The sequence below is a fragment of the Canis lupus genome, chromosome 33 (assembly GCF_048164855.1).
Source record: "Canis lupus baileyi chromosome 33, mCanLup2.hap1, whole genome shotgun sequence".
NCBI lineage: Eukaryota > Metazoa > Chordata > Mammalia > Carnivora > Canidae > Canis > Canis lupus.
The window spans coordinates 3,690,131-3,703,876 of record NC_132870.1 but is presented as its reverse complement, the minus strand read 5'-3'; the positions used below and the strand labels follow the sequence as shown (position 1 = coordinate 3,703,876).

General features: G+C 39.5%; 1 protein-coding gene and 1 long non-coding RNA gene across 5 annotated transcripts in view; one reads left to right on the top strand and one right to left on the bottom strand.

The window, feature by feature from the left end:
* LOC140624037 (uncharacterized) overlaps nucleotides 1–13,746 on the bottom strand; it is a 51,281-nt gene that overhangs the window by 15,459 nt on the left and 22,076 nt on the right. The window lies entirely within an intron of this gene.
* NAA11 (N-alpha-acetyltransferase 11, NatA catalytic subunit) lies at nucleotides 3,592–13,192 on the top strand. Of its 4 annotated transcripts, none has more exons than XR_012023580.1 (3): nucleotides 3,594–4,422; nucleotides 4,683–4,891; nucleotides 12,553–13,192. XR_012023580.1 is itself a non-coding variant. In XM_072810837.1 (2 exons), the coding sequence occupies exons 1-2, from the start codon at nucleotides 3,721–3,723 to the stop codon at nucleotides 12,730–12,732; spliced, it is 567 nt and encodes a 188-aa protein (XP_072666938.1). In that variant the 5' UTR covers nucleotides 3,592–3,720; the 3' UTR covers nucleotides 12,733–13,192. The 4 variants fall into 4 exon arrangements, 2 of the variants coding, with proteins under 2 accessions (XP_072666938.1, XP_072666939.1); XR_012023581.1 differs by having other exon boundaries at nucleotides 4,666–4,891; XM_072810837.1 differs by lacking the exon at nucleotides 4,683–4,891 and having other exon boundaries at nucleotides 3,592–4,107.

Here is a 13,746-nt window from a genome sequence, read left to right as displayed (position 1 = left end):
CGGGATGGCATAAAAATTTAATGTATCTAGAAGTGCATTTTAGGATTTATTGAAACCAGTAACCAAAGGGTTAATGGGACTAATCTCAGCTGTTGACCACTAAACCAGATGCAACTTTTTACTTAGACCTTTTCATTTGCCTTTAAATTTCCGGACCCTCCTCCTCCTCCTCCTCCTCCTCCACCTCCTCCACCTCCTCCACCTCCTCCACCTCCTCCACCTCCTCCATTTCCTCTGGAGAGTCAGATTTGAGGCTTGCTGCTCCTGACTCCTTATTTGGCTGCCTCTCAAACCCTTTCCTTGCTACATAACTCAACAGTTTCAATGTTTGTCTTTGCTGTGTATCTAGCAGATGACCTTGGGTTCAGTTACATTATGACAAAGGCAACAGTGCAGTCCAGGGGAGGAAGTATGATTTTTTCCAAAAATGGTGCTAGATGAACACAATATCCATACAGGTAAAAAAATAGTTGAATCTCTACCTTACAACTTACACAAAAATAAATTCTAGTGGAATGCATATCTAAATATAAAATGTAAAACAATAAGGCTTTAAGAAGAAAACATAGAAGAACATCTTTGTGACTTTAGAGGAGGCAAAGATTTCTTAAATAGGACACAAAAGCACTAACCATGAAATTTAAAAACTGGATAAATTGGACTATATTAAAATTCCTACTTGGTGTCAAAAATCATAATTAAGATAGTGAAAAACCAATAAAGTAGGAAGCTATTCACTTTAACATATCTGATAAAGGATTCTTATCCAGAATATAGATTTTTAAAAACTATTAAACATAATAGCAATTGTTGGTGAGGATGTGGGAATGCAAACTGGCACAGCCACTGTGGAAAACATTATGGACATTTTTCAAAAAATTAAAAATAAAACTACCCTATGATCCAGTATTTACACTACTGGTTATTTACCCCCAAAATACAAAAACATTAACTCAAAGGTATACGATACAACCCTATGTTTTTTTTGTTGTTGTTGTTTTTGAAGTTATTTATTTATTTGAGAGCACGAGTGGGAGGGGCAGAGGCAGATAGAATCTCAAGCCTACTCTGCACTGAGCATGGAGGCTGATGTGGGATTTGATCTCACCACCATGAAATCTTGACCTGAGCCAAAACCAAGAGTCAGATGCTTAAACAACTGCACCCCACAGACATCCCCACACCACTATGTTTATAGCTGCAATATTTACAATAACCAAATTATGGTAGCAGCCCCAACTATCCATTGACCGACTAGATAAAGAGGATGTGGTATATTTACACAATGGAATATTATTCAGACATAAAAAATGGAATCTTGCCATTTGCAACAATATGGATGGAGCTAGAGAGTATAATGCTAAACGAAATGTCAGTCAGAGGAAGATAAATACTATATGATTTCATTCATATATAGCATTTAATGAAAATGAAATGAAAACGAAAACAAAGAAAATAGAGGCAAACCAAGAAACAGACTCAATTACAGAAAACAAACTGATGGCTAGCAGAGGCTAGCAGATGGTGGGGGGGGATGGGTTAAATAGGTGGTAAGGATTAAGGAGGCAGCGACTTGTGATGAGTACTGAGTGGTGGATGGAATTATACACCTGAAACTAATATAACACTATATATTAACCAGCTAGATTTTTTTTTCAGATTTTATTTATTCATGAGAGGCACAGAGGGGCAGAGACATAGACAGAGGGAGAGGCTCCCCATGGGGAGCCTGATGCAGGCCTTGATCCCAGGACCCCCAAATCACAACCTGGGCCAAAGGCAGATGCTCAATTAGTGAGCCACCCAGGCATCCCTACTAGCTGGAATTTAACATAAAAAACTATTAAACTGGGGCAACCCGGGTGGCCCAGTGGTTTAGCACCACCTTCAGCCCAGGACGTGATCCTGGAGACTCAGGATCGAGTCCCACGTCAGGCTCCCTGCATGGAGCCTGCTTCTCCTGCCTGTGTCTCTGCCTCCCTCTCTCTCTTTCTCTCTCTGTGTCTCCCATGAATAAATAAAATCTTAAAAAAAAAAAAAACTATTAAACATTAAGAGGATAAAGACATACAACCCAATAGAAAATGAACCGAAGACTTTAACCACTTCACAAAAAAGAATAGAGGGTGGCTAATAAGGGTGTAAAAGAGGGGTTCAACTTCTTTAGTCATCAGGGAGATGCAAAATAAAACCATCCTGTAATACCACTACCCACACACAAGAACGGCTAAAATGAAAAAAAAGATGGCAAATACCAAATATTGATAAAAATAGGGAACTAAAACCATGACCCATTGGGTTAACATGGTTGAAACTAGCAGAAAGTTTAAAGCTTGTTTTTCAGAGAACGGTTTCCCCCTAGTGAGCTGCTGTGTCTTTTCAGACTCCACTAACAAATCACTGGTCTCTAAGGAAGCACGGACTCAAGGTCAACTGGTTCCAGACTAGGAACAAGCAAAGCCCTACATTTCTTACCTGAAATGATAAGCCCAAGACTCATCTAGTTTATACCTGCTCTCAGAGCATTCCCATAGCCCCTTCTCCTTGTCTTAAGATAACCTCATGATTTCAGGAACTGAATTTAGCCTCCTGATGGATGCTGTTTCCACTCCCAAGGTGCCCATGAGATGCATGTCACAAATACGTTTATTCAACGTACATGTTCCATCTTTCCGCCTGTTTTCCCACCCTTTTCATCAATATAAATAAATCTCAATCCCACTGTTGATAAAAAAAAAAAAAAAATCATAGGGATTTTTGTTCTTTCCTCCCTGGGAAGGCAGATTGCAGGTGTGTCTGCCCATCTCCTTTTCCAGTTGTTTCTCCAACACACTTCCCTCGCTGCAGACCTGATGTCTCCGTGATTACTGGCTTTGCTGCACACGGGTCAGACAGATTTGCGTCCGGTTACAGAGCAACCACTTCGGAAAACTGCTTGCAAGAATTCATAAAAGTTGAACATCATAATATCTTCCGATGCGACGCCGTTCTCATCCTGGGCAAACATGGATGTCTCTATAAAAGGCATGTTCCGGAACGTTCAGCTACACTCCCCGCTATATCCCCCCAAAATGGAAAGAATACAACCCCCCACGGTAGAATAGGGTTGAATAAATTGTGACCTATTCAGGCAACGGAATATCAAACGGGAAAGAAGGTGAAGAGCTCCCGACTACACCGTCGGAAATCTAGGTGCAGGGGGCACGATGGCCGTCGGGCAGGTCAGGGCAGGTCAGGGCAGGTCAGGGGGCGCCGGAAGGGGATCTGAGCGGGAATTTCCGGGGCGTGAGCAACGTTCTGGTTCTTGACGTCCATTCATTCCGGTTATCCGGGTCTCTTGAGGTCACCAAAGTTCACCCAGACGTATCCACATCAAGAAGCCATCCCTGACGGCTCCAGCAGCAGCAACAGACGGAACAGCGGACGCCAAAGCAGCGACGCCCCAAGGCCGCGCACGGCCCGCCCCCTGCTTCCGCCCAGCGTCGCGCGCACCGCCCTCCCGCCCCCCGCGCGAAGCCCTCATTGGCTGCGGCCGCCGTCGCTCTCCCGAGAGCCGCATCTTAGCACCGCCTCTTCCGCCTCCCGCCGCCCTGGCTTCCCGCCCTCCGGCGTCCCCCGCGGCAGGCACCCCCGGCGTCGGCGCTTCGCCGCGGGCCCTCGAGGCGGAGGCCTGTGCCCTGGTCACCGTCTCCCGACTCCCCTTTCTTTCCCGCCGCCGTTATGAACATCCGCAATGCTCGGCCAGACGACCTGGTTAACATGCAGCACTGCAACCTCCTTTGCCTGCCGGAGAACTACCAGATGAAGTACTACTTCTACCACGGCCTGTCCTGGCCCCAGCTTTCTTACATCGCCGAGGACGAGGACGGGAAGGTCGTGGGCTACGTCCTGGCCAAAATGGAGGAGGACCCAGACGACGTCCCCCATGGACACATCACCTCACTGGCCGTGAAGCGTTCACACCGTCGCCTCGGCCTGGCCCAGAAGCTGATGGACCAGGCCTCCCGGGCCATGATCGAGAACTTCAGTGCCAAGTACGTGTCCCTGCACGTCAGGAAGAGTAACCGAGCAGCCTTGCACCTGTATTCCAACACCCTCCGCTTTCAGGTTAGTGAGGTGGAGCCCAAATACTATGCAGACGGGGAAGACGCTTACGCTATGAAGCGAGATCTCTCGCAGATGGCAGATGAGCTGAGAAGGCAGCTGGAGCTGAAGAAGTGCGGGGGTGTGGTGTTGGGCTCCCGGGGAAACCAGGAAACGCAGGGAAACACGCTTCCTAGCTCCCAAGAGGATGGTCGGGAGGAGAACCCCGCCGCTGACAGTAGTGGCAGCGACAGCAAGGAGCCCAGCGAGTCCACGGAGGGCACCGATGTCCAGAACAGCTCAGAAGATTCAGATTCCACCTCCTAGAACCTGCTTAAGGTATTCTGTCCCGATTCAGTCCCTTGTCCCCTGAGTTCCTGCATCACACCCTGGGCCTGCCCGCTCCCATCCTGTCCCATCCCAGGCTAGACCTGCTGGACCACCTGGTGACCTCGGGGAGGAGAGTAGAGTGGATTGGAGGGGACTCCTTGCTCACTATTGCAAGTTAGTAGGATTCCTACTTAGAAGCTAAAAGTAGATTACATGGAGTAAAAGAAACCAGCATTTATCCAGCTTTTTTAGTGTGAATTGTATTTCAGGGTACCTGCATCGTTGGTGAAAGAAATCTCCTACAGGATCACAGCTAATAAGTGCAGAAAGAATGGTAGAATCATAAAATCACTATTTTGTAACTCCTGATAAAAATCATAGATTTAGCCAACCGTTGTTATCAGCGGCTAATAACTGCTCCGTGAAAGCTGAAGCGCTTGCAGTCGTGGATCAGGTTGACAACGCTTGAAGTCACTGGGCAAGTATAACATCTCTAGAAGGGAGACAAATGTTACGTGCCTCCTAATGTAATACGAATTGCACAGTAACACCTAGGAAATATTCTTGCCAAAAGGAAATTGTGTGTGTGTAAAATTAATCTTGAATCCCAACAGTGTTCTCTAGGTCTAACTACCATTTCTATTAAAAAAAAAAAAAAAATTACAGGAACATATTAAATTGTGCCATGATTCAGCCAGCTAATTACAGAGAGAGAATTTCTACAGAAAAAAAATGCTTGGTTTCAACAAACAAATAATTGCCATTTTAAAAAGGGGAGGAGGGACTTATTAAAATAAACTTTAGGGATATGTTATCCAAAAGTAACCATCGTGGACATTGTTTGGGTCCTGATTTAAATAAATCAAATACAAGGCATTTTGAGATAATCAAGCAAAATTTGTGAGCATGGCCTACGTTACTAAGGAATTGTCAGTGATTTTGTTTGGTGAACTAAATGGTATTGTATTTTTTTTTTTAAGTCCTTATTTATTATAGCTACTTACTGAAATAATTAAAGGTGAGAGAAAATGAGGTCTACTTTAAAATTTCCAGCAAAAAGAGAGGAAAAAAGTTAGGAAGGGAGAAATATATAAAATAAGAATGGCAACATGTGCTAATTGTTGAGGTTGGCAGTGAGTACTTGGGGGGGGGAGTCATTGTGCTATTCTTTACTCTTTTGAATGTGTGAAAGTTAGTATACTTCCTAATACATTAATGCTAATACTAAGCAGCCACTAAAAATTAGTTTTAAAAGACTATTTAATTTCCATCAGGACTTTCTAACACCCTAAGAATTTCAAGGATCATGAGCTACTGTCCACTTGGAAGCTTTAACTTCTAAACCTAGTCACCTCACCTTAAGGTCCATTCATGAGTGATAGACACTGCATATAGTTAAAATAAATGCTGCTTGATTTACTCATTCTTAAATATTTTTACTTACCAGGCATGACGCTTAGGGTTGGTACACAGTTATGATCTGGACAGGTTGATGTTTGCATTATGTGACACTTAACTTTTTTGTGACTTTTAATGCTGAAACCCAAACTGTATTGCACACTAACCCTATTTTATTATCATTCACATACAGTTCCATAGGTTATAAAAATTTAGATACAGTAATTTCATAGAGGTTAGAAAGAGTCTAATCTCAGAAGAAGACTCTTTGCATCTGGTTTTTAACAACATGAACATTTCAAAATGACTGATTCATTTAGTCTAAGTTTAAGATAAAGGCAGCAAAACAGTCGTCTAAAAGGGAAGGTAAAATGAAATAAAACTTAATGCCTTAGGAGAAGTGTTGTCAAATTAAAAACCCTGAAGGAGGTGGGGGCTTGGTTAGATAAATGATGGAGATTAAGGAATGCTCTTGTAATGAACACAGAGTGATGTACGGAAGTGTTGAATTACTATACTATACACCTGAAACTCCTATAACACTATATGTGAACTAACTGGAATTAAAATGAAAACTGAAAAGCAGGAAAAAAATCTTGAGAGCTCTGTCAAGACTTTCATTTATATCAGCAAGCCTTTAAAAAATTACCAATGTTCAGATCACTAAATCGGACTTCTGTAATATTGATCTCATCTTCCTGGTTGCTGCCTTCTCTTCAGCTGTTACACTGTAGCTAAGAAGGATTTTAAAACAGAGCTAATTGAAGATTGCTTTAAAATAATGAATAAATTATATATATTCATATATATAAAGGATTCATATATTTTTAAATATTTTGTTATTTATATACTTTATATTACATATATTTACATTTGTGTGTATATATACACATATATACACATACTTTGATGAATTCAAAAGTGCTTAATCTCTGCTATGAGAAACAAAAAAGACTGTCATCCTAATAGGGGAAGAGAAAATAATATATATTATGAAATAAGAAAATTATTGTGTGACAATTACAAATGTCAGTGTCCAAATTCAGGGCTAGTTAAAATGTTTCTTTATATTACTAAGTTGAAGGAGATGATTCCTGTAGTATCCTTCCAGGTTGATATCTGCTCAGTCCTCTTCCTTGGCCCCATCTAATCTTTGGTCTTCGCTATTCACTTCTGGGTCCTTTCTACCCAGAAGCCTCTTAAGGTCTCTATACTCTGCCATGTTTGGGCCATTTTGGTAGCAAGGGGATTAGTCTACATAGGCTAACTGTCCTAAAAAAAAATAAATAAATAACCTTCAATCTCAGTAAGTTAACAAAATAAGAGCTTATTTCTTACATCACAGTCCAGTGTGGGTCAGTCAGCAGTGTGGTAGGGATGTGAAAGGAAAAGGAAAAGTGGGGCCCTACTCTATAAAGTCATTCAGAAATCCATTGAGAACAGTTGTTCTTACTTTGTTTTTTTTTTCCCCATAACCTCTGTGGCAATCTAGTGAAGCCAAGGGATCTCTTCTAAGAAAGTTGTTTTTTAAAAGGCAGACAAATCATTTAGGATTTCAAAGGAAACCAGTTTTACTGAAATACAGTTATCAAGCTATTTTAAAATAAATTTGTTATGTATGTGCCTCTTTGTTAGCATATGAAATTTAAAAATCAAGCAGTGGGCCTAGTAATTACTGTTACTTCAAAGAAAATTTGGTTATAAATGATATTTTGAGATACCTTCAACAGCTGTAATATAACATGAAAGTACCTATGGGCCTAGTAATTGCTGTTACTTCAAAGAAAATTTGGTTATAAATGATATTTTGAGATACCTTCAACAGCTGTAATATAATATGAAGGTACCTATGGTTTAGGTATTTTTGTTGGTGACAAAGCCACAAGTAATGCTAGTCCTCGTATGCATCGGTGCTTACATTCATAATTGAAGGAAATGCTAAATTTCAGTTAGAGGTTAATGAAAATATGGATATTTCTGTTCCAAATCCCCAGTCATAATCTAAATTCTATTATAAAATTGCAGGTTAAGAACCCCTGATTCAGCAACTCTGCCATTTTCTAGAGTCATGTGTCCCCTACTGACTCATATACATTCAACATACAGATAAGGGAAGAGAATTCACATGGAAGTTTATGTAGGTTTTAAAGTCAGTACCACTTTGGGGCGCCTGGGCAGTTCAGTCAGTTAAGTGTCTTCCTTCTCAGGTCATGATCCCAGTCGGGCTCCCCGCTCAGTGAGGAGTCTGCTTCTCCCTCTGTCCCCCCCGCCCCCCCCAGACTTGTGTACACTTGCACACTCACTCTCACAAATAAAATCCTAAGAAAAAAAGGCAGTACCATTTTCCCACTAACTGTATAGAAAGCTAGGAAATGTTATTTAGCTGTGTGCCCAGGAAGAAGAAGAATGAGTTCTGGTAACCAGACAGCATAGTTTCTGCAATGGTAGGAGACATCCTCATACTGCTGTGGACTAGGAGAAATTCTGCTTCCTGCCTATCTAAGAGCTTGGGATTGTTGTGCTGCTCCCTCGCCATCACGTGAGGCTACCCGGAGCTATCTGCTTAATCACAGGACACGTATTTTCTGTTCTTGTACAGACTTGGGCATGGAAAACTAGGATTTGGCTACCTTGCTGCCTTCATGCCTCTCATTAGAGCCTGAAAGAAATGACTCCTTTATTCTGAAAACCCCCAAACTGTAAAGTTTCAGTTATCATCCCTCATCGCCATCCCACTCAACAGAATTTCACTAGTATGTATGTTTAATTGCCTGTATGGGAAAAGCCTACTTGTGAGGACAGAAAGAACAGGAAGAAAGGATTTTAAAGGTTAATTATCCTGCCACAATTATGACACACCTTCCTTGGAGCTAGAGTTCAAATACCTACAGAGAAAGTCTTGAAATAGTAACTTTCCATTTTCTTTTCTCTCCTCCTTTGGGTCTGGGCAATAGAAACAGTTAAAGTTAGAGGTGATGGTGAGTAGGGCAGTTGGTGAAGGAGACTGAGTGACTTCATCTACAAAGTAATAAAAATTACTGCTAAGAATGTGAAATTCACTATGTTACAGATGCTATTCTAGGTACTGTCTATGAATGATCTCATTTAATCTTCATAATAGCCCTTGAAGTTATGTACTATTACTCCATTTTACAGATGAGGGCTGCCTGACTTACAGATAATAAATGAACACTATGATAGTGAGACTCCATAATGGTGAGGATTAAATGAGACAATCCGTATAAATTGTTTAGCACAACACCTCACAGGCAAATATTTTGTAAATTTTAGCTCTTAATATAATCTGTAGTAATAGTAACCATTCAGGGCAGCCCCGGTGGCACAGCGGTTTAGCGCTGCCTGCAGCCCGGGTGTGATCCTGGAGACCCGGGATCGAGTCCCACGTCGGGCTCCCTGCATGGAGCCTGCTTCTCCCTCTGCCTGTGTCTCTGCCTCTCTCCTCTCTCTCTCTCTCTCTCTGAATGAATGAATGAATAAATAAATAAATAAATAAATAAATAAATAAATAAATAAATAAATCTATCTATCTATCGATCTATCTTTAAAAAAAATAGTAACCATTCAGCTTCTTTACTTTTCTTCTCCACAATAATCAAATGATAAAATGTTATGTATAAGTAGCAACAGTTTGCAATCTTGGAAGGGAGATGCATCTTAATGATTAAAATAGCTTTCACTGACAAGCTGAATGTCAAAGCATTCAGCTGAATCAATGCTAATCAACAGCAAAGTTTCTAGGGAGCTGTAGCAATGAAGACAGGTCAGTTCAAAACATGCTAGTTGAGGCAGGAATGCTATCAAACTGATGCTTATCTCCTGACATGAAATATGTGCTTGATGATTAATAACAAAAAAGAAAAAAAAAGAAAAATCTCAAAATTTTCCATTCAGCTAGCAATACTGAGTTAGCCAGGGTTACTTCAGTGACTCTCCTTTCTGGTTTATTCTTTCTGTCGCTAAGCTGTCATCCTAACAAAAAGTTGTTAAATGTTCACATACGCATTCACTGAAATAGACTGTTCTTAATTTTACCAGACAACTAATTATAACTGGAATGATATAATGAAATATGGAAGAAAGTTAGAGACTGACAGGTCTGGTAAATTCCTAGTATAACCTTACCCCAGAAATGCCAGAAACCATAGATTTCAAATGCAAATACACTCTGTGAAGATAAAGAGGGGGTTGGGAAGAGATAAAATATTGTTTTGAGATACTAATCAGATAGATACCATTTGTTGAATTATTATCTCTAACAATGTCACTTTTCAATCAGTATACGATGTACATTTAGAGTGAATGAAATACCAACTTTGTCAGGGGTAACTGATAGAAGCAGAGGTTTTTTCCTAAATTGTATACTCTATCTGTGCTCCAGTATATAAATTCGAATGTGAGCTTTATGGTAGAAGATACAAGGTAAAGAGGATATTAAAAATTATGTGAATGGCAGTGGAGCCAGAGGAAAAAACCTTCCTGAAAACATTCTGCAGTGCTATTTCTATAGACTAATATCCTCAAAACTGCATAGGTGTGTTTTTTTTAAGCAAAGCATAAAAAAAGTAGAGTATAAAATTCTGTTTTATATTCATAAAATCATGTTAACAATTAAAATATTTTTCAGGCTAGGGGCACCAGGGTTGCTCAGTCAGTTAAGTGTCCAACTCTTGATCTCAGCTCAGGTCTTGATCTCAAGGTGGTGAGTTCAAGCCCTGCATTGGGCTCTATGCCAAAAAAAAAAAAAAAATTCTCAAGCTTCTATTGCCCACCTTTAAGAAATCCTGGTAATGTTCAGCCATTAGAAACAACAAATACCCACGATTTGCTTCAACATAGATGGAACTGGAGGGTATTATACTGAGTGAAATACGTCAGTCGGAGAAGGACAAACATCATACGGTCTCATTCATTTGGGGAATATAAAAAAATAGTGAAAGGGAATAAAGGGGAAAGGAGAGAAAGTGAGTGGGAAATATCAGAGAAGGTGACAGATCATGAGAGACTCCTAACTCTGGGAAACGAACAAGGGGTAGTGGAAAGGGAGGTGGGTCGGGGGGATGGGATGACTGGGTGAGGGGTACTGAGGGGGGCACTTGGCGGGATGAGCACTGGGTGATATGTTATATGTTGGCAAATTGAACTCCAATTAAAAAGAAAAAGAAAAAAGAAAAAAATAAACTAAGGAAAAAAACTTACAAGGACTTGTAATTTAGCTTTACTGAAATTTAATATTTCTCATTCTAGGTAATTTTGATACTAAATATTTGTAAATGACGTGCAGTGTTTGGGAATTGGGTAAATGTTTTGATAATATACAATTAAGATTAAGATTTTTATCTTAAAAAATCCTGGTAATTTACAAATTTGAATTTAATAAGCTAATTAAGAGCTTTAATATTTGTATTTTTAAAAGAATCACTCTAAAAAGCTTCTGCACCCTTAAAGAATGAAGTGTCCTAGGGCATTTATTACATTGTTATTTGACTTTTAAAATTTAATGTCTTAATATTATCAAGCAGTATTTACTGAGAAAATTAAAACAACTATAGAATATTTGGTTTTCATATAACTACTTTTGCATGCCTATCTTAATATTTGAAACAAATTGAAAAAGGTAATGAAGATAGTCTTTCTGACCCATTCTCTCACATCTTATTCCTCTATTTCAGCAAATAAACTTAAAGAAAAATAAGATTTTGTACTGTATGTTTCTGTCTTACAACTTGATTTACTATTGTTATTCTAGAAACTGACTTTTCTGTAATTATGATTTTGTGGAAAAAATGCTTTTTAACTGCTGTGTGCATAATAACCTTTATCTTATTTTTGGGTGCACTTGATAGATGAGAAAAATGCATCTTTACAGTTGTAAAGTTCTGTTGTTGTTTTGCAGTTATTCAGCAATGGGCAGCAATACTCAACTAGCTTTTCTTTAACTTATATATTCCATTCACATATCATTATAAACCTTTCTGCCTTATAAAGGATAGGGTTCATGTCTCCTTTATCTTTGTTTCCTAAACTCCTGGCACATTATTCATTCATTGTAAGTATGCAGTCAATATTTACTAAATGAATGACGGAAGAAAGGAAACTCCCAAATTACCTATGCAGTAATTTTAAAAAGGAAAATGTATATAAGGTACTATTTCCTATTACCTAACTTAATTAGAACATCTTAAAGTTATGAATAAAGAGATCTAATGGATATTTTGGTTTCATCTCCTGGTCTCACAGAAAGAAAATATGACTTATAGAATTGGACACATTGTATCTAGCTTATCAAGAGCTAAAAAGGCCTTTCATTTCTTTAGAATTGAAATAAATTTCTTTCTGAGTGGAGTAGGATGGGCTAGAATTTGAAGATGGCAAGCAAAAGTATCTTGGTTTCTTTAGGTTAAAATTGGATTTTGGGGGGTGTTTCAGTGTTCTCCCTCCTTCCCCTTTCCTGGCAGAAGTGGATTTTAGGTACTAGGAAAAGTTCATGTGTCCTCATGGCTGTAAGGGGAGAGACCCCCAGATCCACATGTGGATCTTTGTGCTGTCATCTCAATTTCCATTGGTGTCCACGGAGATGTATCTATAGTCTAAACTGGTTACTACTATCTTGTTGATCAACTGCTGAAGTCTTACTGGTTAAGCCAGTATTTTATTCTTTTAGAGTGGTTAGAACCTGTAAGCCCTCTCTTGCTCACTCGCTGTCTTCTCACTTCTCAACAGCATTGCAGTTCCTCGTGTCTCAGCCACGTCTGCCTTCTGAGCCCTGGCTTAGCCTGTCTGCTCTGCAGCACCTTTTCTGGGGTCATCTCAGTGACACCAGTGGCTTCTCACTCTCAACAGCAACCTTCCACATATCCTACTGGGATTATAAAGGAATGCCTGGATAGAAGAGCTTCCTGAACAAGAGCCAAGAAAGTTTGAGGCCTGCCATCACAGAATCTTCTTTGGCCTACTCACACCATGCCACCATTTTACTCCGTAGTAGTCCTGTGTTGGGTGTGGTTGTCTTGCAGTGTTTTCTCCCAGAATGCTGAACAGGAAAAAGGGCAAACTCCTTAAGCTCCTCTGCTTTCAGTTTCTGACATTATTTATCTGGGTTTTCATTCTTGAGGCGATAGAACCATCAAGTCAGACCTCATGCCTTCCTTTCTCTCCCTTCTCCTTTTCTAGAAGTATTCTGTTTTTCTCTTCCTTTCTCTGGGAACTCATCGACTCTGTCATACCCTCCCCTTTCTTGAGGAGGTATTTTCCCTCTCTACCAGTTGGAAAAAGTCACGACTAAGGGGTTCTACTATGCAATCAGAACTTGGAGATTTTAAGAAAAAGGACAACCAGTAATTAAACTGCAATATGTAATCTCCTTGTTGGTGTCAGTTTTTTTTTTTCTTATGACATAACTTGCCATTTATTGAGTACCTATGATATTCAGGTACAATGTAAGACTTTTATTAATGATAATTTAACTCAGCACCCCTAGGAGATAAGTGTTATAATTCCTGTTTTATAGGTGACAAAACCTGAAGCTTAGAGAAGCAGAGTAAATATCTAGGATCTGAACCAGAGTCTATTTGAATTCAAGACCAAAGTTCCTTTCACTTTCCTATTGCCACTCTTTGCATTTTATTTATAAAAAAGTGAAAACTATAGCCAAAAAAAGGGAAAATCTACAGTTTAAAATGCTTTGTTGACCTAATACATGGCAACTGTATATCCTTTGTAAATATTTTTATATAACCCACCATTATAATCCTGTTTTCCTATTTTTCTCCAGTAAAATAAGTGAAGACAAAATGCTTTGACCTCTGCATTGTAAGTCACTAGCTAAATACAGAGTTATCATTACTTAATGTTGTTTTTATATTCGCTGAATGTGAATTACCATAGTATATAACATTTCTCATGTTTAAATTTTAT